The 26,624-nt window shown below is 45.4% G+C and overlaps 1 protein-coding gene across 1 annotated transcript; it reads left to right on the top strand.

Annotated features, from left to right (window-relative positions):
- Positions 1-24,238: 24,238 nt before the first annotated feature.
- KLHDC9 (kelch domain containing 9) lies at positions 24,239-25,908 on the top strand. Its single transcript, XM_075281827.1, has 4 exons — positions 24,239-24,748; positions 24,983-25,139; positions 25,398-25,596; positions 25,733-25,908. The coding sequence occupies exons 1-4, from the start codon at positions 24,261-24,263 to the stop codon at positions 25,906-25,908; spliced, it is 1,020 nt and encodes a 339-aa protein (XP_075137928.1). The 5' UTR covers positions 24,239-24,260.
- The last annotated feature ends 716 nt before the right edge of the window (positions 25,909-26,624 follow it).

Below are 26,624 nucleotides of genomic sequence, written 5' to 3'. Positions count from 1 at the left end.
AGTGGGGTGATAAGAGGGGTATCGGGGCCTCTGGGGCAGTTAGTGGGGTGATAAGAGGGGTATCGGGGCCTCTGGGGAAGTTAGTGGGGTGATAAGAGGGGTATCGGGGCCTCTGGGGCAGTTAGTGGGGTGATAAGAGGGGTATCTGGGCCTCTGGGGCAGTTAGTGGGGTGATAAGAGGGGTATCGGGGCCTCTGGGGCAGTTAGTGAGGTGATAAGAGGGGTATCGGGGCCTCTGGGGCAGTTAGTGGGGTGATAAGAGGGGTATCGGGGCCTCTGGGGCAGTTAGTGGGGTGATAAGAGGGGTATCGGGGCCTCTGGGGCAGTTAGTGGGGTGATAAGAGGGGTATCGGGGCCTCTGGGGCAGTTAGTGGGGTGATAAGAGGGGTATCGGGGCCTCTGGGGAAGTTAGTGGGGTGATAAGAGGGGTATCGGGGCCTCTGGGGCAGTTAGTGGGGTGATAAGAGGGGTATCGGGGCCTCTGGGGCAGTTAGTGGGGTGATAAGAGGGGTATCGGGGCCTCTGGGGCAGTTAGTGAGGTGATAAGAGGGGTATCGGGGCCTCTGGGGCAGTTAGTGGGGTGATAAGAGGGGTATCGGGGCCTCTGGGGCAGTTAGTGGGGTGATAAGAGGGGTATCGGGGCCTCTGGGGCAGTTAGTGGGGTGATAAGAGGGGTATCGGGGCCTCTGGGGCAGTTAGTGGGGTGATAAGAGGGGTATCGGGGCCTCTGGGGCAGTTAGTGGGGTGATAAGAGGGGTATCGGGGCCTCTGGGGCAGTTAGTGGGGTGATAAGAGGGGTATCGGGGCCTCTGGGGCAGTTAGTGGGGTGACACATCTGTGCTGGAGTCTTCACAGAAACTTCCCTCATGAAGCAGCTCCAGGAGAGATACCTGGCAACCAATCACAGCACAGCTTTAATTTTTCAGGAGCACAATGGAAGGTGAAAGCTGCGCTGTGATTGGTTCCTATGTGCTGTGATTGATTGCTATGTGCTCTGATTGGCTGCTATGGACAGTCTTGCTTTTCGCCCATAGTAATATCTCGGCCCCGGTATGCCGCGTGGGTCGCCGGGCCTGTTGGTATCTGTCGTGTCACGCAATACTCATGACAGAAATAACGCAGGTGTGAACAGGGCCTGAGATGGTGAAGACTGGAGAACCTAGCGGGGTATCTGAGGGAACTTGGGTACTGAAAATATTAGGAGGGAGGGGGCTTTATTGGAGAGGGGCCGGTCTGAGGGGGCACTTTGTGAGATTAGAGTGAATTGGATGATTTTGGGGTGCAGTGAAGTTTTGGGGGTACAGGGAGGACTGGACTTCAGTATGTGGGTGAGGTGTTGTGGAGGGAGCACTGAACAATGGAGGGGTATTGTCTGTGACAAGTGCCATCAACAGCATGGGGGCGCCACTGTGCAGGTCTAAAGCTATAATAAATGGTCTCACGTCAGAGAAGACAATGGCGGCTTTAGCTGCCAACTGTAAGATGTGTCACGTGACGCCATATTGATGGACCCCCACAGGTGGGAGTTGTAGTGGAAAGAAGAACTGAGGGGCAGTCAGAGTAAAGGGGGGCAGTTTGAGTTATTTATGGGGCAGAATCAGGTGTCGAGGGCAGGAGAATTCCTGGGGGGCTAGAAGGAGAAGACTAGTACTTGGGGGGATTTATTAGGAGTACTGGGGGCCGGTGTGATGGGGTATAGGGGCTCATACAGGCAATAGTGACAGGATTATACGATTGTGACTGAGGTGAGGGAAAATGGAGGGCTGTTTGTAGAATAGAGGGTTTGGGGGGCAATTTTTGGAATATTGGGGCTCAGCTATTAGTTTTGACCCTGAACAAAAAAGTACTTTAGAAAAATATTGTTTTGGGGGTAATTTTTACCTCAGAGACCAACACCTCATTATATTGTAGACAAAATGGCGCCCACGTAAGAGACGGCCAAATTGTGAGAAGTCACAAGTACATCACAAGTGCCGCCATTTTCACCTGATTATTTGGGGGAGGGCCCTGTCAGGCTTCTGGCCCTCATTTTTGGGGTATGTTTTTAATCTTGGGTGGGGGGGTAGCACTGTGAGAGAGATGCAAATCTGGGCGTCACATTTTACAGTATTTGTCACAAAGCTTTTCCAGACTCCTGACATTTCTGCCAGTGATGGAAGCGGACAACAGGAACCATCATGGCGGCCATATTGAATGTCACTCAGCTTTCCCAGACCGAGGAAATAACTTCTTTTGTCTCTTTCGTCCGTTCCCTTATCTCGCCTCTTTCGGACACGGTCATTCACTGCTCGGCCTTCTCTGTGTGTTATATTTATTGGGTGATCTCATATCTGGTTTGTATGTTTTGTTTGTCTTTTTCATCCTTCTTCTGCTGATGATGTCATCCTCCTGGTGTTGCTTGATGACATCATCATCCTGCCGCAGCAGATTCAATATTTAATGGCTATTTTATCAGACGTCTCCTTCTCGGCTCCCGATGACTCATCTTACTGTCATCCGTCCGATATAGAAGCCTCAGCTGATTGTTCAGTGCAGTTCACTTGGGATGAGTGACATCATTGGTTCCTCCAGCTCGTGATGACATCACACCTTTCAGTATTGCCTCAAGGTATGATGTGGCAGATGTTCATAGTGATTACAGTAGTATATCCTCTGACCTGTCATTGTTGTGGTTGTCTACCACCCAGCTTTCCCGGATACAGATAACATTAACAAGTGGCTGATGCTCGTATACAATAGTGCTTGTCACCCAGCTTTCCTAGAGTACTGACAATCAATATCTGGCTGATTTGCTGCGGTACTGGAGCGGGAATCGGATATTTTGTCCAGGACTGTAAGCGTCATGTTTGAGCTGCAGGCGGATTCCCATTGAATTGGACAGATACCTCCAGGCCGGTGCGAAATTTGCGCGGCGTGTTTGGTTAAGGGAAAAACTTCTACTTCTGAATTACAAGTTCTGCTGTGTGAACACAGCCTAAGTCTGAGTTCATACGGGGTTTTCTGGACTGGATTTTGACGCGGGAATCCGCATCAGAATCCAGACTAAAAAACATTTCCTGCGGCTAGCCGCGATCGGATGGCGGGCGTCCAGTTGTGGCATTTTGCTCTGGATTAGGCCCAAATGAATGGACCTAGTCGGGAGGGAGCGTCGCGGACCCCGCGGATGATTCCACCATGGAATCCGCATCAAGATAGGGCAGTTTGGTTCTTTTTTCCGCAAGTAGGAAAAAAACACTCACGGAAAAAGGAAGCGAATGGCTCCCATTGAAGTCAATGGGAGGCGTTTTTTGGAGGCGGATTCCGCGTCAAATTCCAGTCCGAAAAACCCCGTATGAACTCAGCCTAAGGAAACGGAATAATGACACAGACGGGTGCTGTAATATTGAGCGTATTGGCAGTTCACCCAGCTTTCCTAGACTCCTGAATAGTGAACTGGTCCAGTTAGCCTACATGTGACTGCAGGGGTTTTTACTGTTGCGAACAATATTTTGCCAAAAAAACATCTCTGAATTGCGCCACGCGTAAAAAGATTTGTACAATCCTGTACACTTGTAGGGGCAAGTCAGACAGGATAGAGCGCGTCCTGAGTTTTTGTCGGCATGGCGTCCGGGCATACGCTCCGATCTGCAAAAACACGGCCATGTTTATGGATCCATGGAAAGGATTGAGTCCATATCAGATCCGTAACTACAGCCATGTGCTTGTAGTCTTAGGTAGCAACCCATCCTCTATTGTGTCACATGGCTAGGCAAATCTTTCTGATCAGGACACAAGAAAGCTGGGTGACCGGCCATGTTGGCTTTATTGGTTGCCTCCCAGCTTTCCTAGACTCCTGAGTGGTAAACGTCCCTCACTATATAGCATTGTCTGCTACGATTTTGCCTCATGATTCGTCAAATTTTTCATTCTGGTCTCAAGAAAATCTGGATGTCAATCCCAGTGGGCAGCTCAAGGGCGTATTCACTGGGGGTTTCCTTATTTTAGGGGGCAGCAGTGGGATCTTCCATGTCTTCCCACATCACAGCAGCTGCCGTCTGATCATTAGAATTCACCAGCGTTCTTCCCTCTTGGGCTCGGACTAAGCATTCGCAGCGTGAGGTGATAAGTCCCCGCTGCGATCTGTCTTCTGGCAGTAGAAGGGTTAAGGGGGGGGGGGCAGGACCCTCTCTCCCGTGAGTGCACACAGCAGATGCTGCTTCCTCTCATAGGAAATCATTGTTTTGCAGCCGGCGCGATTAAAAGTTTCTAAAGGAAGACAAAAACGACAAAAATAAAAAGTGAATAATTATTGCGTGGCGTAGAAAACAGGTCCTCGCGGCGATTCGCCACCGTGCATGAAAGGACGACAGACGACATTGCGAATATTCTGAGACTGAAAGTCGAAGGTAAAATTTCCGCAATTTCGAATTTTTTTGTTTACTAACTTTGTGTCCAGTTTGACTTTCTTCTAAGTTTTGTACAATTCATTGTGACTTTGGTTCACGGTCAGTATAAGTTTCTCGCATTCAGATCCTCTACGGCCGTTTACGTTTTTTTTTTTTTTTCACGTTTCATTCTATTTTGACGTTGATGCGGTGGGACCGCCCGTTTCCCAGGATAATGCTCGGTGACGGTAATTACGGCAAGGCAGAACCTCTAAAATAGGTAGATTTTTGGTTGATTTCGGCGGTGTTTTATTCTAGAAACTTAGTTTGTCGTTGAAGGAATTTATCATGGTTGATATGGTTGTGGTTGCTACACAGGTGCTGCAGAATTTTTGGGCTGTGGCCCGAGCAGTGGGTTACCTTTCATAAGGTCCGTTCTTCTCAGGGATCATGTAGTGCGGGTAACCTTCTTGGTGCACTTCCTTTCTCTACAGTTTTGTTGGGGGTCTACCAGCTGGGCCGCTATCCTCGGCTGTTTCCATAACCTACTCCTAGCCACCGACTTGCAGCTGGAGGGGACAGGTGCCCCATATTCTCATGATACGTATGGGTCCCAGCAGGGAGCTTTCCACCAATCACGCATTGGATGGGCCGGAATATTCTTTTAGGCTAGGACTACGAGACGACTTTGGTCATCAAGTCACATGCAGGAGACTCAACCAAAAACGTGTGGCTCTTGTGGGCAGGGGCCTCTATCCCACCGTACCATCGGTCACTGTTTGTACTTACCCTGAAGCTAAGTTCTTTGTTGGAGTTTTTGCCACAGAAATCGACAGAGAGAAAAATCCTTAACGGAGGACTGTTCTTTCCCCCGCTATTAGTCTGAAAACGAAGGACGTAGAACCCAGTGCAGATGTGAACCTAGCCTGAACCACGGAATTATTGGTGCTCTAAAAATAAGAAGAATATGGGATTTGTCCACGATTTGGACTCAAGTTGCAAAAATTTAGGAAAAGAAATTGCCTATCTGAAATGAGTTACAACATACAAGGCGGGCCGTTCTGGAAAAGTTCTGATTTCGACCATTTTTTTTACACGGTCATGATGTCGAAGTTTGATTGTCGCACCAAAAGTCGTGGCTTTAACGGTGTTCATATTCACACCAATTCATGTAATGTAATAATATATATTTTGGTTTTTTTTTAATATTGTACAGAGAAAAATAAAATGTGAGATAAAAAAACGAAGATTTGGCCTGGTTCTTAAGGGGTTAAGTGCGCCTAAAAGGGATTTTATGGATCCATGCTGCGTCCAGCAGGACTCGCCAGGTGCTTCTACATCCGCGGTTTTTCTGCTGCCGCCGCCCGTGTTTGCTCGCACAGATCATGGCTCCTTAATCTCCCCGCAGAGACCCCCTGTTATGCAGGACTCCTGTCTCCACCACGTCTCGCTGGGAATTCCAGCAGCGTCAGTGCGAATTAACCTGGCAGGTGTTTCCCCCTCCTGGGACGAGAACCTGCGAGCACACGGCGCAGTCTAATGACACAGAGTATCTCATTACACACCCTGAGACCAAAATAGATGCAGCCCCTTCCCCGGGACTGGCCCACCCTCATGTATACACACCCCGAATAGAGAGCTAATCTCATTGGGGCTCGTTGTCGCTATGGAAATGACAAATGCATTGGGAAATAATTTCCATATTTATCAATGGATAAGGGCAGTCTCCCCCGAAGCTATATACACCTCTCCGAGGAAAAGGCAAGTTACAGGTACACATGGTGCAGACACCAGTCCGTTGCAGCAGGGGGGGTTGAACAACAACAGGAGTGACACCTCTGTACCAGGTACAGGTGCCAGTACAGCCCGGTTACGGAACGCCATACACCTACACTTGTGATTTTGGGAACCAATTGCTATAGAGTTCCCCACCAATCGTGACATCTAGGGCGGTACTTTGCCGTACCATGTTGGATGGACATGGTCAAGTAGCCATAGTCCTGAGAACTAATAACGAATAGTTACCCATAGTAATAGCATCCCTTAAAGGTGACCTGTCACAAGGTTTTGGCTGCAGTTATCCCCATCCCATTCGTCTCTTCATTTACGAGTTTAATCTCTCTCATTTGCCATAAAAGAGATCCTCCATTCAGCCGTGAACATGGCCTTGTCATCGATATGGAGGTGGGGCCGACATCTATTAACTATAACTAAGAATACCACTTTAAGACGGAGGTCCCTCCTCTGCTTACAGGTTCACATTCTTTATTGCACCTTGGTAGGTTAGGCTCCATATTGTCTCGTGCCTGTCACCATAGGCTCCTTCAACTCAAAATTCAGTACCGCAGAACACCCTGCCCTCTCTATGAGAACCTGCTACTCCCATGTTCCCTAACCAATAACCATAGACCACATTCTTCATGGAAAAAATTTAAGTAACTGACTTAAGTCGTGAAATTTCCATGCACATAGGTCAACGAGGTTCCACCTGCACCCGGCTGACCCCATGGCTCCCTTGGACCTTATTCACACACGTTGAAAACAATGAGAGTGACTCAGGCTATTCACTCGCCTGGTTTCTTGGACCGTTTTACAGGCCTGCCGAAAAACTGTGTTGACGGCCACACTGCGCCCATTAAAGTCAATGGGTCTGTTTTTAATGGCTTCTCATCCGAGCAGCGGGCGTTACATACTCATCAATGAGTTGATTTCATGACCAGCGTACAAGATCCCGGTCTTGATGAATCCCCCATAAAATATAAATATCTGTACCGGAATCTCGGCCATTGGAAGACTGGGTGTATAAGAGACAAAAAGTCTTTCTGATTCTACGTCACCTGACTACTTTTCTTGTGATTCTGCCTCACCTGGCTCAAAACTGACCCCCATTTCTCCCTAAACACAGGCCCCTTCACCTTTTATACCCCCTCTACACCTCTCAAACTACCTTCCAAATTACAGAGAATGGAAAGTCCACCCTGACACCCAAAGCACCACCCGCCATGATGTGTAAAACCTCACCTAGATGTGATATGTGTCAACGTTCTCTGTTCTACGACATCTAACACGTCAAGTGCCAAGTCAACCCGGCCCTGCCTACACATGGCTGAACCTTTAGTCCCCCCAGGCCAACCACACAGTTGTATCCTAACCACTGACACACAATAGTACGTGGACCGTCAAGAGTGTGTAACGTTACCATGCTTTAGGTGGAGTGCCACGATTTCCACCACCAAAAAATAGCGATCCCCCAATATGGCCCTCTACTTTGTCATCGTTGCTTCGTCTCCAATCTTACATTGCTCAGACTGACTTCTGATAAGTCCACCATATGTTCTTGTTGACCTTGTGGCCCTCTGTAGGTCTTAACTGAGGATTGAGCTGTATAGTCGAGTCCTTCGGAAGCTCCTTGGGACAAGGTAAGTCGTTCTACTAACAAGCGCAATAAGTCGTCCTACTCTATAAAGTGTTTTGTTAAAAACCAAACAATTTTGAATATTGGGGTCGAACCCGGCTCGGTTCACCCAAGTCTAGTTATCACCCAGCTTTCCCAGAAACATACGTAATCTAATTTACTGCGACCCTTCATTGTTGCAGGGTCACCTGATCTGACTCTCGAGGTGCCACGATGAAGATTGCCCGGACCAGTACCCATCTTTCCTCTGCCCTCCCTTCTGTGTTGCTGCATGTCAAACATCTGTAAGTATCTGCCCCCCTCCCGACGCCGCTGTGTAAATGAGGGATGTTAATAAATAATGTGTGTTTATGGGCGTGCGCAGCACATGGTGGTAGTGGCGGTGACTGCCTCGTTACAAGGCGTTGCACGGCGGCTGCGGTAAGTATCCCCAACGGGATGTCAGAGCAGCTCCTTCCCCGGTGACTGTCTAGACAGTAATTGTGTGCACCTGACTTCATGAATGGCTGGAGTGAGTGCTACCCCCTCCACACGGATGCCATCAGCATGTCCGGCAAGTGTGGGGGCTACTAGTGCCCAGGGGGAGGAGGTGGCGGATGCGGAGGATGCCCCTGGGCTCGCAGTGTGCGCAGAACAGTAGGCACCACACCCCCTCTGCCCACTATATCAACATATCCACGTGTGCCCCTTCCCCTGTGCTCCGGTGCCCGCCTCCCGTGCCCCTTTCCTTGTTTTGTCTTCTGCCCTTCTTTTCTCTACTGGACCTTGAGAAGAAAAAAAAAATCGTTGCAGTCACGCTGAGAACAAAGGGTGCTGGCGGCAGCCATGTTTTTTTGTGTACCCCTCATGGCAACGGTTTAACCCTCTGCGACCGAAGACAGAAAGGGGGCGCTGTGAAGTTCAGGATATGAAGGAGGGAGGGGGGAAGAGTTGCTGCATTTTAACCCCTTAGGTGCCCCTGGCAAAGGGTTACAGAGCAATGGCACACGTCGCATCGCGCCACGACGTGGGGGTTAAATTAAGCCCCTGGCCTTAAATCCAGGTGACCCCTTGACATTCTAATCGTTCAGCAGAGCATCTGATTGGCCGGGTCTGAGCTCATAGATTACTGTGTGTGTGTGGCATGATCTCACTGCCCAATTACCCTCTGTGCTGCCGTCTACTGTGCCTCCCCGGAGGGGGTGGATAAAGGGAGGGGGGGGGACTGGGCCCCGTACTCTCAACATCTTAATAACTGATAATCGATACCTCCGATCCCGGCCTCCCTACAGTATACAACCCGCGCCTGGCAGATGGCCGCAGCCAACCACTGCCACCTGAGACCCCATTTATTTATATCCTGCTCGCTCGACAAGCCAAGTGCATTGTGGGCCATGTAGTCCGCGCTGACTTAATGTCATGCATGATTTAATTTCCCAGGGACACGCTTAACCTCTTCTAGCCCCTGAAACCGACCCCTCATCTGCCTGGCAAGAATCGAAGAAATAGACAAACTCATTTTTTGTAATTTTCCTTCAAAATTTGGCGTTAAAATTCTCAAAAGTTTGGTCAATTTTGGGCCTTTTTTTTTTTGTATGAAATTTGGGGCTTCGCAGAGTGAGGGGGTTTGTATTGTTGCGTGAACTTTTGTCCCCGGGATGCAGATGTTCAGTCCTTCTATCGTTTTATAGTTTTTTACCGTGATCGATGGGGTGTGCGGCCCCTTGTCCCCTTCGGATGTCAGTACAGGGCAGGTTATGAACTTTAACTGCTGGAGGCCAAGGGGATGGAAATGAGCTGGCAGGAGAGAAGAAGAGGAGGGTGTGGAGGGGTCGGAGGAGTTCTGCTCCGTAATCTGCTCCTGGGGCCGGAGATACAGAGACGTGACCGTGGAACAGAAGCAAAAACATCCCGGTGGATTCTCAATTCTGCGTAACTGTTATGGGTTAGCCGCGATGTTACCTGCTTACCTTTTCTTTGGTCGATGGGTGCCGGACCTGGGTAACGATGACCTATTACCAAATCTATATTTTTGGAACCTGAAACCTCAACGATGAGGAGAACATAGAAAGTCCATGCAGTTGGATTTGAACCCACGGCCCTGTAATATCCACCATGTTCACACACCACAAGCTACGCGCTGCCACAGATTTCATTGCTAAGGATGAAAGATGTGATGAAAAATTACAAAAAGAAAAATCAATTTCCATACAGAGTGTTTCCAAAATTTTTGATAACATTTGTTAAAATTTCATCCACTGTAAACCATAAATTTGTGGTGAAAATCTGCAGACGGCGCTTACCCTGAGTAGATAAGCGATTCGTAACGAGACGGCTTTCTTATGAATTTTTCAAAAATTTTGGGTTTAGTCAAACCTGATATTTTGGGGGCCCATTACTATATTCTGGGGTCTGGAGGCCCATAAAATATTATAAAGTCATATTTGCCCTTCGCGTGCGCCATCCCATAGGTCTTCTCCTCTTGGGTGATGCCAGTGGCCCTCGGGGACCTCAGTGGACATGTGGGATGTGTCAAGGTCGGGTCATAACATGGATGTGCCCCACGTGACCGAACCGTTTTGGGCATGTCTCACTATGAGTTTCTGTGGGTTTTCCTGGTCTCCACGTGCATTGCTGGTATAAGTCACACCGCCAAAAACTGCAGCGCAAGTGCGCCAATTTGTGGTAAACCAAAAGAACAGACTACCAACCCGCGGCCGCTAAGTGTCGTCGTACCCTAAGGATCGTGTTTGGATAGTCACATGATCCGCTGAACGCAGTTTTTGAAATTCCTCGCACCGGTCGTGTTCGATGTCGGCATTTTACAAGCTCCTTTATATTTCAGTGATTAACCCTTTGTGAACGGTGGCCGCACCGTCCAGCCTTGTATCCCTCAACAATCTTTATTGTCACCTTTGCCGTGTTGATTGATGAAAGGACGTAGAAATTTTTTACAAAAAATTTCCAGTGCGAGAGCGGATGATGCGGTGCATAGAGGGGGGCGAATTGCGGGGGATACCCGGAGTCGCACCTGTGTTTGGAGGTGCAGGGAGCTGGTAACCTTTTGTTTGGGATGATCAGGGCTCGGCCGGCAGGGCAGATGGGAGGGGTACGGGGAGCAGGCAGCCTTCCCATCTCACAAAGAGAACAGAGGCCGGAGCGCTCAATAGGAGAGCAGCGTCCCGTGGCATTAGAGCTCCCCCCAATCTTGCCACACGGGCCCCCTCGTCAAGCGCACCATAATCCCCCCTTGACAACCTAGCGAGGGATCACATTACACCCCTCACGCTGGCCTCAGAGGTGGAGCAGGAATATTGGGGGGGCTGCGAGCCTCACACACCCCTTAACCCACGATGCAGAATACGCAGAGCTCCTCCCCCCACGCCACTGCATAGAGACACACCACCGCGCCGTACACCGCTGCATATGTCACATGAGCTTAAACATATGCACCCTGAAAAAAAAGGGGGTGACGCGGACGCCATAAAGCTCCAGACGTGGAACAAAGGTTACAATGCAGCGCCAGCTGCGCTCTGTGCCGATGCCCGCTCCTGCACTGCCTGCTCCTGGTCTGTAGGTGGCACTGCGGCCCGGCCCGAGACAAGACTATAGAGCCACCATTAATTATTAAAGAAGGATTTAGTCAGAAATGTGGAGAACATGGAACAGTCACGCGTGTCACCCCGAACACGTACAGATTAACCCCATGTGGGACCAGCAACACCTCTACATGACAAACACTGCAGGATATAGAAATATCTAGATGTAGCCGAGAGGAATTACTACTCTATCTATCTATCTATCTATCTATCTATCTATCTATCTATCTATCTATCTCCTATCTATCTATCTATCTATCTATCTATCTATCTATCTCCCATCTATCTATCTCCTATCTATCTATCTATCTATCTATCTATCTATCTATCTATCTATCTCCTATCTATCTATCTATCTCCTATCTATCTATCTATCTATCTATCTCCTATCTATCTATCATCTATCTATCATCTATCTATCTATCTATCTCCTATCTATCTATCTCCTATCTATCTATCTCCTATCTATCTATCTATCTATCTATCTGCTATCTATCTATCTATCTATCTATCTATCTCCTATCTGTCTATCTATCTTCTATCTATCTATCTATCTATCTCCTATCTATCTATCTATCTCCTATCTATCATCTATCTATCATCTATCTATCTATCTATCTATCTATCTCCTATCTATCTATCTCCTATCTATCTCCTATCTATCTATCTATCTATCTCCTATCTATCTATCTCCTATCTATCTCCTATCTATCTATCTATCTATCTATCTATCTCCTATCTATCATCTATCTATCATCTATCTATCTATCTATCTATCTCCTATCTATCTATCTATCTATCTATCTATCTATCTATCATGTCCTATCTATCTATCTATCTATCTATCTATCTATCTATCTATCTATCTATCTCCCTATCTATCTCCTATCTATCTCCTATCTATCTATCTATCTCCTATCTATCTCCTATCTATCTATCTATCTATCTATCTATCTATCTATCTATCTATCTCCTATCTATCTCCTATCTATCTATCTATCTATCTATCTATCTATCTCCTATCTATCTCCTATCTATCTATCTATCTATCTATCTATCTATCTCCTATCTATCTATCTATCTATCTATCTCCCATCTATCTATCTCCTATCTATCTATCTATCTATCTATCTATCTATCTATCTATCTATCTCCTATCTATCTATCTATCTCCTATCTATCTATCTATCTATCTATCTATCTCCTATCTATCTATCATCTATCTATCATCTATCTATCTATCTATCTCCTATCTATCTATCTCCTATCTATCTATCTCCTATCTATCTATCTATCTATCTATCTGCTATCTATCTATCTATCTATCTATCTATCTATCTATCTATCTATCTATCTCCTATCTGTCTATCTATCTTCTATCTATCTATCTATCTATCTATCTCCTATCTATCTATCTATCTCCTATCTATCATCTATCTATCATCTATCTATCTATCTATCTATCTATCTCCTATCTATCTATCTCCTATCTATCTCCTATCTATCTATCTATCTCCTATCTATCTATCTCCTATCTATCTCCTATCTATCTATCTATCTATCTATCTCCTATCTATCATCTATCTATCATCTATCTATCTATCTATCTCCTATCTATCTATCTATCTATCTATCTATCTATCTATCTATCATGTCCTATCTATCTATCTATCTATCTATCTATCTATCTATCTATCTATCTATCTATCTATCTATCTCCCTATCTATCTCCTATCTATCTCCTATCTATCTATCTATCTATCTCCTATCTATCTCCTATCTATCTATCTATCTATCTATCTATCTATCTATCTATCTATCTCCTATCTATCTCCTATCTATCTATCTATCTATCTATCTATCTATCTATCTCCTATCTATCTATCTATCTATCTATCTATCTATCATCTATCTATCTATCTATCTATCTATCTATCTCCTATCTATCTATCTATCTATCTATCATGTCCTATCTATCTATCTCCTATCTATCTATCTATCTATCTATCTCCTATCTATCTCCTATCTATCTATCTATCTATCTATCTATCTATCTATCTCCTATCTATCTCCTATCTATCTATCTATCTATCTATCTATCTATCTATCTATCATGTCCTATCTATCTATCTCCTATCTATCTCCTATCTATCTATCTATCTATCTATCTATCTATCTATCTCCTATCTATCTCCTATCTATCTATCTATCTATCTATCTATCTATCTATCTATCTATCTCCTATCTATCTATCTATCTATCTATCATCTATCTATCTATCTATCTATCTCCTATCTATCTATCTATCTCCTATCTATCTATCTATCTATCTCCTATCTATCTATCTATCTATCTATCTATCTCCTATCTATCTATCTATCTATCTATCTATCTATCTATCTATCTATCTCCTATCTATCTCCTATCTATCTATCTATCTATCTATCTCCTATCTATCATCTATCTATCATCTATCTATCTATCTATCTCCTATCTATCTATCTATCTATCTATCTATCTATCTATCTATCTATCTATCTATCATGTCCTATCTATCTATCTATCTATCTATCTATCTCCCTATCTATCTCCTATCTATCTATCTATCTATCTATCTATCTATCTATCTATCTATCTATCTATCTATCATGTCCTATCTATCTATCTATCTCCTATCTATCTCCTATCTATCTATCTATCTATCTATCTATCTATCTATCTATCTATCTATCTCCTATCTATCTCCTATCTATCTATCTATCTATCTATCTATCTATCTATCTATCTATCTATCTATCTATCATGTCCTATCTATCTATCTCCTATCTATCTCCTATCTATCTATCTATCTATCTATCTATCTATCTATCTATCTATCTCCTATCTATCTCCTATCTATCTATCTATCTATCTATCTATCTATCTATCTATCTATCATCTATCTATCTATCTCCTATCTATCTATCTATCTATCTATCTATCTATCTATCTATCTATCTCCTATCTATCTATCTATCTATCTATCTATCATCTATCTATCTATCTCCTATCTATCTATCTATCTATCTCCTATCTATCTATCTATCTATCTATCTATCTATCTATCTATCTATCTATCATCTATCTATCTATCTATCTCCTATCTATCTATCTATCTATCTATCTATCTCCTATCTATCTCCTATCTATCTATCTATCTATCTATCTATCTATCTATCTATCTATCTATCATCTATCTATCTATCTATCTATCTATCTCCTATCTATCTATCTATCTATCTATCTATCTATCTCCTATCTATCTATCTATCTATCTATCTATCATCTATCTATCTATCTATCTATCTATCTATCTCCTATCTATCTATCTCCTATCTATCTATCTATCTATCTATCTATCTCCTATCTATCTATCTCCTATCTATCTATCTATCTATCTATCTATCTATCTATCTCCTATCTATCTATCTATCTATCTATCTATCTATCTATCTATCTATCTCCTATCTATCTATCTATCTATCTCCTATCTATCTATCTCCTATCTATCTATCTATCTATCTATCTATCTATCTATCTATCTATCTATCTATCTATCTCCTATCTATCTATCTATCTATCTCCTATCTATCTATCTATCTATCTCCTATCTATCTATCTATCTCTCTCTCTCTCTCTCTCTCTCTCTCTCTCTCTCTCTCTCTCTCTCTATCTATCCTACTTTTTTCTTGCCATAATACAAATTCTAACAGTCTATTCAGTAGGACTATCAGCTGTGTATCCACCTGACTTCTGCACAACACAACTGGTGGGCCCAACCCCATATATCAGGCAAGAAATCCCTCTTATTAACCCTGACAGGGCAGGACCTGGGAAGTGAGAACCATTTCAGGTGACTACCTCATGGAGCTCATCAAGAGCATGCCAAGAGTGTGCAAAGCAGGAATCAAAGCAAAAGGAACCGAGAATATAAAACAGATTGTCAGTTGTGTCACACTGTTTGTAAGTCTATAATCCCACATGTCTTACTTCTGAGTTTTGATACCTTCAGTGAGAATCTACAATTGTCATAGTCATGGAAATACAGAAAACTCTGTGAATGAGAAAGTGTGGCCAAAACCTTTGGTCTGTACTGTATATATACAGTCCTATGAAAAAGTTTGTGCCCCCCTATTAATCTTAATCATTTTTAGTTCTAAATATTTTGGTATTTGCAGCAGCCATTTCAGTTTGATATATCTAATAACTGATGGACACAGTAATATTTCAGGATTGAAATGAGGTTTATTGTACTAACAGAAAATGTGCAATATGCATTAAACCAAAATTTGACCGGTGCAAAAGTATGGGCACCTCAACAGAAAAGTGACATTAATATTTAGTAGATCCTCCTTTTACAAAGATAACAGCCTCTAGTCGCTTCCTGTAGCTTTTAATCAGTTCCTGGATAAAGGTATTTTGGACCATTTCTCTTTACAAAACAATTCGCGTTCAGTTAAGTTAGATGGTCGCCGAGCATGGACAGCCCGCTTCAAATCATCCCACAGATGTTCAATGATATTCAGGTCTGGGGACTGGGATGGCCATTCCAGAACATTGTAATTGTTCCTCTGCATGAATGCCTGAGGATTTGGAGCGGTGTTTTGGATCATTGTCTTGCTGAAATATCCATCCCCGGCGTAACTTCAACTTCGTCACTGATTCTTGAACATTATTCTCAAAAATCTGCTGATACTGAGTGGAATCCATGCGACCCTCAACTTTAACAAGATTCCCGATGCCGGCATTGGCCACACAGCCCCAAAGTATGATGGAACTTCCACCAAATTTTACAGTGGGTAGCATGTGTTTTTCTTGGAATGCTGTTTCTTTTTGGACGCCATGCATAACGCCTTTTTGTATGACCAAACAACTCAATCTTTGTTTCCAAAATGAAGCTGCCTTGTCCAAATGTGCTTTTTCATACCTCAGGCAACTCTATTTGTGGCGTACGTGCAGAAACGGCTTCTTTCTCATCACTCTCCAATACAGCTTCTATTTGTGCAGAGTGCGCTGTATTGTTACCGATGCACAGTGACACCATCTGCAGCAAGATGATGCTGCAGCTCTTTGGAGGTGGTCTGTGGATTGTCCTTGACTGTTCTCACCATTCTTCTTCTCTGCCTTTCTGATATTTTTCTTGGCCTGCCACTTCTGGGCTTAACAAGAACTGTCCCTGTGGTCTTCCATTTCCTTACTATGTTCCTCACAGTGGAAACTGACAGGTTAAATCTCTGAGACAACGTTTTGTATCCTTCCCCTGAACAACTATGTTGAACAATCTTTGTTTTCAGATCACTTGAGAGCGGGCTGTCCATGCTCGGCGACCATCAAACTGAACTGAACTTGAATTGTTTTGTAAAGCGGAATGGTCCAAAATCCCTTCATCCAGGATCCAGGAACTGATTAAAAGCTACAGGAAGCTTTTCTATTGAGGTGCCCATACTTTTGCACCGGTCAAATTTTGGTTTAATGCATATTGCACATTTTCTGTTAGTACAATAAACCTCATTTCAATCCTGAAATATTACTGTGTCCATCAGTTATTAGATATATCAAACTGAAATGGCTGCTGCAAACACCAAAATATTTAGAACTACAAATGATTAAGATTAATAGGGGTGCCCAAACTTTTTCATAGGACTATCATATATATATATATATATATATATATATATATATATATATACACTCACCGGCCACTTTATTAGGTACACCTGTCCAACTGCTCGTTAACACTTAATTTCTAATCAGCCAATCACATGGCGGCAACTCAGTGCATTTAGGCATGTAGACATGGTCAAGACAATCTCCTGCAGTTCAAACCGAGCATCAGTATGGAGAAGAAAGGTGATTTGAGTGCCTTTGAACGTGGCATGGTTGTTGGTGCCAGAAGGGCTGGTCTGAGTATTTCAGAAACTGCTGATCTACTGGGATTTTCACGCACAACCATCTCTAGGGTTTACAGAGAATGGTCCAAAAAAGAAAAAACATCCAGTGAGCGGCAGTTCTGTGGGGGGCGGAAATGCGTTGTTGATGCCAGAGGTCAGAGGAGAATGGCCAGACTGGTTCGAGCTGATAGAAAGGCAATAGTGACTCAAATAGCCACCCGTTACAACCAAGGTAGCCAGAAGAGCATCTCTGAACGCCGCACAGTACGTCGCACTTTGAGGCTACAGATGGGCTACAGCAGCAGAAGACCACACCGGGTGCCACTCCTTTCAGCTAAGAACAGGAAACTGAGGCTACAATTTGCACAAGCTCATCGAAATTGGACAATTGAAGATTGGAAAAACGTTGCCTGGTCTGATGAGTCTCGATTTCTGCTGCGACATTCGGATGGTAGGGTCAGAATTTGGCGTCAACAACATGAAAGCATGGATCCATCCTGCCTTGTATCGGTAACGGTTCAGGCTGGTGGTGGTGGTGTCATGGTGTGGGGAATATTTTCTTGGCACTCTTTGGGCCCCTTGGTACCAATTGAGCATCGTTGCAACGCCAAAGCCTACCTGAGTATTGTTGCTGACCATGTCCATCCCTTTATGACCACAATGTACCCAACATCTGATGGCTACTTTCAGCAGGATAATGCAATGCCATGTCATAAAGCTGGAATCATCTCAGACTGGTTTCTTGAACATGACAATGAGTTCACTGTACTCCAATGGCCTCCACAGTCACCAGATCTCAATCCAATAGAGGAGCATCTTTGGGATGTGGTGGAACGGGAGATTCGCATCATGGATGTGCAGCCGACAAATCTGCGGCAACTGTGTGATGCCATCATGTCAATATGGACCAAAATCTCTGAGGAATGCTTCCAGCACCTTGTTGTATCTATGCCACGAAGAATTGAGGCAGTTCTGAAGGCAAAAGGGGGTCCAACCCGTTACTAGCATGGTGTACCTAATAAAGTGGCCGGTGAGTGTATATATATATATATATATATATATATATATAATCTCCTATATCTCCTGCATATATAATATATATATATATATATATATATATATATATATATATATATATATATATATGCAGTAACTTTCATAAGTATTCACACCCCTTGAACTTTTTCACATTTTGTCACAACCACAAACTTAAATGGGCTCTATCATTGGGAATAGTCATTTTTAGCTAAGCTCATACTTGCATAGCCTTTATATATTCCACACCTACCTTTTGCATATTAATCCCCTCAGTTGTTTTTGAATGAGCCCGCTTTTATCCATATGCTAATTAGCCTCCAGCGAGCATCTCCTAGTGAGGAGTCCTCGATATACTCCATATACCTCATATATACAGTATATATATACTCCATATACCTCATATATATACATAGTCCAGTCACATTAATGTGACCACCTGTCACAATCCAGAATAACCCCCTTTGGCAGAGCGGACCGCTGCGAGATGTGCAGGAAGAGAGGGGATGTTGTGATGATGTCACTGGGATGTTGAGCCATGCCGACTCCAGTGCCGTGGCCAGCTGCGCTAGGTTACGCGGTTGAGCATCCATGGCCCGAACAACCCGGAATGATGTTCTTTGTAATGTATCTTTCTGTCTGTATTTGAACCCTACAAATTGTACAGTGCTGCGGAATATGTTGGCGCTATAGAAATAACATTTATTATTATTATTCTCGATTGGGTTCAAGTCTGGGGAATTTCCTGGCCAAGGGAGTACAGTAAACTCATCCTGGTGCTCCTCGAACCACGCGCTTACACTGCGAGCTTTATGACACGTCACATTGTCCTGCTGGTAGATGCCATCATCCTGAGGAAAAACATTTCGCATGTAGGGGTGAACATGGTCCGCAAGGATAGACGCATACTTGTGGTGATCCATTGTGCCTTCCACAATGATGAGCGCACCCAGATGGCTGATGACACGCGCCTTCTGTGATTGGTTATTGAACGCTGACTTCAAAAGTAGGCGCTGGTCACATTAATATGACTGGACTGTGCCTGTGTACTCCATATACCTCATATATATATATATATATATATATATATATATATATATATATATATATATATATATATATATATATACTCCATATACCTCATCCTACTAATATTATAAATGTGAAAGTTTGGATGTTTGTTCCTCAATCACACAAAAACGGCTGAACAGATTTGGATGACACATACAGTAGATAGATTGTAACCTTGATTGACACATTGGCTAGTTTTTATCCTGGTAAATGACATGGCTTCAAGACTGTTATGAATTTATGTTCACATACTATATTACACTGCTGTTATCTCAGCTTCTGAGAAAGCTAGGGCTGTTATCTCTCTGTGTAAACACTCAGCTAACCCTCAGTCCATTGTGTACAAGCGTTTGCATATTATCTGATCTGCTCCAGGCAGTGCTGACACACTGACATGGGCAATCACCTTTAATCTAAATTGTCAGTTTGCTACTATTAAACATGCCAGGGAAAAAGAGAATCTAATTTGTCACAAAATTCTAAAACAACAAAAGCTATAAAGGAGCCAGAAGTCACAGAGCTCTCCTCAAGTGGGGCTGAGAAATATATATACTCCATACACCTCATTATTATATCAGTACATGGGAAACTGCAGTATAATATACAGAGACAAGGAGGGATGGAAGAAAGGACCAGGCACCTGTCTCCATCTAATGGTCACCAGTGGTACTGCAGGAATTGTGTCTTTCTATATATATGGACACTGCAAAGTACCACTTCTCCTGTCCTGTATATATGGACACTGCTCAGTACCACTTCTCCTGTCCTGTATATATGGACACTGCACAGTACCACTTCTCCTGTCCTGTATATATGGACACTGCACAGTACCACTTCTCTTGTCCTGTATATATGGAGAGTGCACAGTACCACTTCTCTAGTCCTGTATATATGGACACTGCAAAGTACCACTTCTCCTGTCCTGTATATATGCACACTGCACAGTACCACTTCTCTAGTCCTGTATATATGGACACTGCACAGTACCACTTCTCCTGTCCTGTATATATGCACACTGCACAGTACCACTTCTCTAGTCCTGTATATATGGACACTGCAAAGTACCACTTCTGTCCTGTATATATGCACACTGCACAGTACCACTTCTCTAGTCCTGCATATAAGGACACTGCACAGTACCACTTCTCTAGTCCTGTATATATGGACACTGCACAGTACCACTTCTCCTGTCCTGTATATATGGACAGTGCACAGTACCACTTCTCTAGTCCTGTATATATGGACACTGCACAGTACCACTTCTCTAGTCCTGTATATATGGACACTGCACAGTACCACTTCTCCTGTCCTGTATATATGGACAGTGCACAGTACCACTTCTCCTGTCCTGTATATATGGACACTGCACAGTACCACTTCTCTAGTCCTGTATATATGGACACTGCACAGTACCACTTCTCCTGTCCTGTATATATGGACAGCGCACAGTACCACTTCTCTAGTCCTGTATATATGGACACTGCACAGTACCACTTCTCCTGTCCTGTATATATGGACAGTACACAGTACCACTTCTCCTGTCCTGTATATATGGACAGTGCACAGTACCACTTCTCCTGTCCTGTATATATGGACAGTGCACAGTACCACTTCTCTTGTCCTGTATATATGGACAGTGCACAGTACCACTTCTCCTGTCCTGTATATATGGACACTGCACAGTACTACTTCTCTAGTCCTGTATATATGGACACTGCACAGTACCACTTCTCTTCTCCTGTCCTGTATATATGGACACTGCACAGTACAACTTCTCTTCTCCTGTCCTGTATATATGGACACTGCACAGTACAACTTCTCTTCTCCTGTCCTGTATATATGGACACTGCACAGTAACACTTCTCTTGTCCTGTATATATGGAGAGTGCACAGTACCACTTCTCTTGTCCTGTATATATGGACACTGCACAGTACCACTTCTCTTCTCCTGTCCTGTATATATGGACACTGCACAGTACAACTTCTCTTCTCCTGTCCTGTATATATGGACACTGCACAGTACAACTTCTCTTCTCCTGTCCTGTATATATGGACACTGCACAGTACAACTTCTCTTCTCCTGTCCTGTATATATGGACACTGCACAGTAACACTTCTCTTGTCCTGTATATATGGAGAGTGCACAGTACCACTTCTCTTGTCCTGTATATATGGATGCTGCACAGTACCACTTCCCTCTCTCAGTATGCACAGTACCACTTCCCTCTCTCGGTATGCACAGTACCACTTCCCTCGCTCAGTATGCACAGTACCACTTCCCTCTCTCGGTATGCACAGTACCACTTCCCTCTCTCGGTATGCACAGTACCACTTCCCTCTCTCGGTATGCACAGTACCACTTCCCTCTCTCGGTATGCACAGTACCACTTCCCTCTCTCGGTATGCACAGTACCACTCTCTCGGTATGCACAGTACCACTTCCCTCTCTCCGTATGCACAGTACCACTTCCCTCTCTCCGTATGCACAGTACCACTTCCCTCTCTCGGTATGCACAGTACCACTTCCCTCTCTCGGTATGCACAGTACCACTTCCCTCTCTCGGTATGCACAGTACCACTTCCCTCTCTCGGTATGCACAGTACCACTTCCCTCTCTCGGTATGCACAGTACCACTTCCCTCTCTCGGTATGCACAGTACCACTTCCCTCTCTCGGTATGCACAGTACCACTTCCCTCTCTCGGTATGCACAGTACCACTTCCCTCTCTCGGTATGCACAGTACCACTTCCCTCTCTCGGTATGCACAGTACCACTTCCCTCTCTCAGTATGCACTGTACCACTTCCCTCTCTCAGTATGCACAGTACCACTTCCCTCTCTCGGTATGCACTGTACCACTTCCCTCTCTCAGTATGCACAGTACCACTTCCCTCTCTCGGTATGCACAGTACCACTTCCCTCTCTCGGTATGCACAGTACCACTCTCTCGGTATGCACAGTACCACTTCCCTCTCTCGGTATGCACAGTACCACTTCCCTCTCTCGGTATGCACAGTACCACTTCCCTCTCTCGGTATGCACAGTACCACTTCCCTCTCTCGGTATGCACAGTACCACTTCCCTCTCTCGGTATGCACAGTACCACTTCCCTCTCTCGGTATGCACAGTACCACTTCCCTCTCTCGGTATGCACAGTACCACTTCCCTCTCTTGGTATGCACAGTGCCACTTCCCTCTCTCAGTATGCACAGTACCACTTCCCTCTCTCAGTATGCACAGTACCACTTCCCTCTCTCGGTATGCACAGTACCACTTCCCTCTCTCGGTATGTGGGCCGTATTATAGGCACAGCCTGTGTCTTGCGCGCGGTTTATGTACAGCGGTTGCTATGGAGATGTGGGTGTGGCCATGACTCGGTTGCGGCCTCACGTTGCGGTGCTGCAGTCAGGTGAGTGCGCGTTTTCTGCACCGTGCATTAACCCCTTGTGTGACGGCCATGAGACATGTAAGTGTAGGGACTGCGGTCTCATGTTGTGGCTGCCTCTCAGTAGGGATTGTATAGTAGGGATCTATCACTGCGCATACACATTTATGGAAATGATCGATTTCAGTCACTCGGACGTTCACTTGGTAAAACCCAACAATAAGCCATCGAGCAGCGACACATGGAAGATGTCGGGGTCTGAGATTGTCCTCACGTGACGGCATTGACCGTAGGAACTGCTTAGTGTGGTCACCTCAGAAAGGACTGCTTAGTAGGGATGTCATAGTAGGGATCACTACATAAGAGTGACTCAATAGCGAGCGCATCACAATAGGGATCATTATGTATGATACAGTAATGGATGTATCTCAGTAGGGATCATTAAGTGAGTGACACTGTAGTGAATACATCACAGTAGGGATTATTACCGACTAGCCTCTGCCCGCGACCTTGTCTGCGGGTTATTGACGTCAATGATTCGCCTATATTCAGCAAATTGCTGCCGCCGATGGTTTGCCTGCTCCGGCGTTTCGGCAGCTTTCAAGTTGTCTTGCTGCTCAACTTGTTCCTCACATTGTGCCTGTGATTGTTCCAGCATCTCAGCAGCTCGCTGAGACGCCATATAATGAGCGTGTTGTTGGTGTTAATGATCAGCCTGCTCTGGCATTTCGACAGCTATCAAACTGGCCTGTCACTGAACTCGTTCCTCAAGCTGTGCCCGTGATTGTTCCGGCATCGAAGCAGCTCACTGGGACGCCATATAATGAGCGTGTTGTTAAGTTGTGAAGCCATGTCATTTACCAGGATAAAAAGCCTATGGTTTAATCGAGGTTACAATCTATCTATGTGCCGAATTTCATTCAAATCCATTCAGCCGTGTGACTCAGTAGTGAGTGTGTCACTGTGGTGTTTAAGGAACTGGCCACACATTCAGGCAATTGCTTGTGGCCGAATACTTGGCCACCCAGAGCAGACAACAGCACAGGTTTGTTGGTGAGGTCGGCCTCACAATGGTGTATATGGTGTGTTATATACGGACCATAATACGGCCAAACACCAAGCTTGGCCCTGGACTCCCACAGTGTAGTCTTGTTGTGAGTCCTTGGCAGTCGTACCATGGGGAGACGGGGGACCCTGTTTCCATAGATGACTATGATGTTTGGAGTCCGTGTGAAGCCGCCTAACCCTGAGGTATCACCTACAAACTTGTGTAGTCATTGGCCACAGCAGGAGTGACCTAAAGGCAACATGGTGGTTCAGTTGAGCCTTGTTTAGGGCAGTGAATCTGGCCAAGACATGGACCACTAGTGTGAATATAGTAGTGTGAGACGTCTTGGTTTGTATGTCTCCGTAGGGATTCTCTGCCTCCGCCATAACCCTTCTTTCTGACTTCAAGCACCAGGCGGAGTCTCGTGAGCAGCAATGTGGACGTGGACCCCGGTGGCTCAGGATCTACTATTTGCTCGTGCCTACCACACATGTACACCAATAGGGGGCAAGCTGTATCTGTATGGTGGGATGAAATCCGCTGACCCCAAAGAGCCTCCTCTTGATGACATTGTGACCTTTGACCCGGAGCAGAACGCAGTGGAGACGGTCACTCACGGAGGTCTATCCAGGAGTCACCACGATGCTGTGGTGCTCGGTGACAAGTGGCTATGTGTGGTCGGAGGATGGGACGGCTCACAGAGATTATCTTCGGTCCTCGGCTACGACACCGAGACAAGAATATTGACGTCGTGGGCAGAAAAGCGTCCCAGTAACCCCCCGGCGGGGCTGAGCAGTCATACCTGCACCAAGATATCTGACCGTGAGCTCTGCGTGGTTGGTAGAGAGGGAGGACTACGGACACAAAGGAGATACGCCAGTGTATACACTCTACAGGTCGATACCAGCGCCAGGACTTACCAGTAAGTGATACTGAGGTGTAAGACCCCCCCTTAGAGCGCCACCTTCCTGCATGTCTGGGATATGTCACCCGGCTTTAAGGCCTATCAGTCTGCACTGCTACAGAAGTCATAATCTCTCCTACTGCTCTGTGTCAGTCTGTCATGAATAGAAAGCCAAAACTTTAGTAATCTGGAGTCTCCGGGAAGACGGTCTCGCTGTATCTTATAGCTCCTCAGTAACGTCTCATTGTCCAGGTATAAAGAGAACGAATCCCGCACAGCGTCACGATCGGGGCACTCGGCCGTCCTCCTGCAGTCTGGCAGAAGAGATGGATGGTCGCTCTATGTATTTGGAGGGCGAGAGTTGACTACTGTTGACTTGGTCGGTCACTGGAAGGCGGGAAAAATCCAGGTACAGGGTCTACTCGCATTGTGTGAGGGCCTCTCTGACGATGGTGGACCTTTACATTAGTCAGAGGGGTCATAGATCTGATTGGTTAGAGACGCCCAATTAAGTTTCCTTGTCTCCGACTTATATCGTCTTCGGCAGGGTAGATGCTCCCTTGTCTCCTAGAGGTTAGATAACCCTTCCAGGTTGTGTTCTCTCTCAGCTGTAGAACCAAACTTTCCACATTACGCTCAACCCAAACACTTTGTCTCCATTCCCCAGGAGGACACGACTCCCTGTCCCCGTTTATCGGAACGATTGTCTCGACTCGTTGCTTCAGAAAAAGCCAAACAAGAAGCTCCTAAGAGCCTTCGGCATCACTCCTGCTCTGTCATTGGGCCGTTTCTGGTCGTTTTTGGTGGGGAGACCCTCGGTAGGAGCCGTGATTCCGTCTGCAATGACCTCTACGTCTGTGACACACGTGAGTTTTCTACTTACCACATCGACCTCCAAAGGTTGAGTAAGGTTTACGTCAGGTTACGTTGACTTGTACCCTCGCTGACCTAATAACCTGATGAGGCTTGTACCCCTATATCATCACTACTTTATTTTTACAGGCCGCGCCCCAATAAGCTGGTTCCGTTTCCCAGGATCAGATCCTCTTCACAAAAGAGTCGGCCACCGGACCTGTCTGCTTAACGACAACCTCTACCTTGTGGGTGGATTTGGTGGTGATGGCAAAACCCCATGCCCCAAGATCTCCAGGCTGGACTTTCTAGAAGTAGAACAGTAGCAAGGCCTCTCCTGCTAAAATCTGGCCATATTTTGGTAAGGTGAAAAGGATACGGTGCCACTTCTAAACCACAAGACGCCGATTTGGCGACCTTTGATCGAAGAACATGAATCATTTGTCCCAATAGTCACGGTTTTCCGTTGTTGTGATTGTTCTTCTTCCATTATCTTTGAGACTATAGACACCAGATTACACAAGGAGCAACATAGGACAACCTTTAGGTCATCGTAAAAAAAATCTGGTCAACAGCAAGTAAAATGGCTGATCCCGAGAGGCGTGGCTAGCGGCTGGTGAGTGTGGACGCACCATTTCTGAGCTCCCAGCGCTGGACCCAAAATTTGCTTTCTATAGCTTCTCTGGCTGCCATCCACTGACTCGGCTACCCTGTGACCCTCCCCTGAGTCTCCGTGCGCTTACCGGGGGTGATATCGCACCGGATTATCGGTCTCCTGAGAGAGTATGACTGTTGCGGCCTACCTCTCCCCCTGTTCTTGCTGCCGGCCGCCATCTTAGCTCCAGTCTGCCTGCTGCTCCGGAGTCGGCTGCCACGGGACTTTTCCTCACCGGACGCCCTGCATGAGATCTCTGGGCCTGGAGGCCCCTCCGGAGCCATTCCCACCGATTCTGACTGGTCCTGCTCTTCTCCAGCCTGAGGGACTGTCCCCGCAAGCCGCCATTTTGTTTTTGCGGCCTACATCATCGCTACACAGCCGCAG

The sequence above is a fragment of the Leptodactylus fuscus genome, chromosome 7 (genome assembly GCF_031893055.1).
Source record: "Leptodactylus fuscus isolate aLepFus1 chromosome 7, aLepFus1.hap2, whole genome shotgun sequence".
Taxonomy (NCBI): Eukaryota; Metazoa; Chordata; class Amphibia; order Anura; family Leptodactylidae; genus Leptodactylus; species Leptodactylus fuscus.
This window is presented reverse-complemented; position numbering and strand designations above follow the sequence as displayed.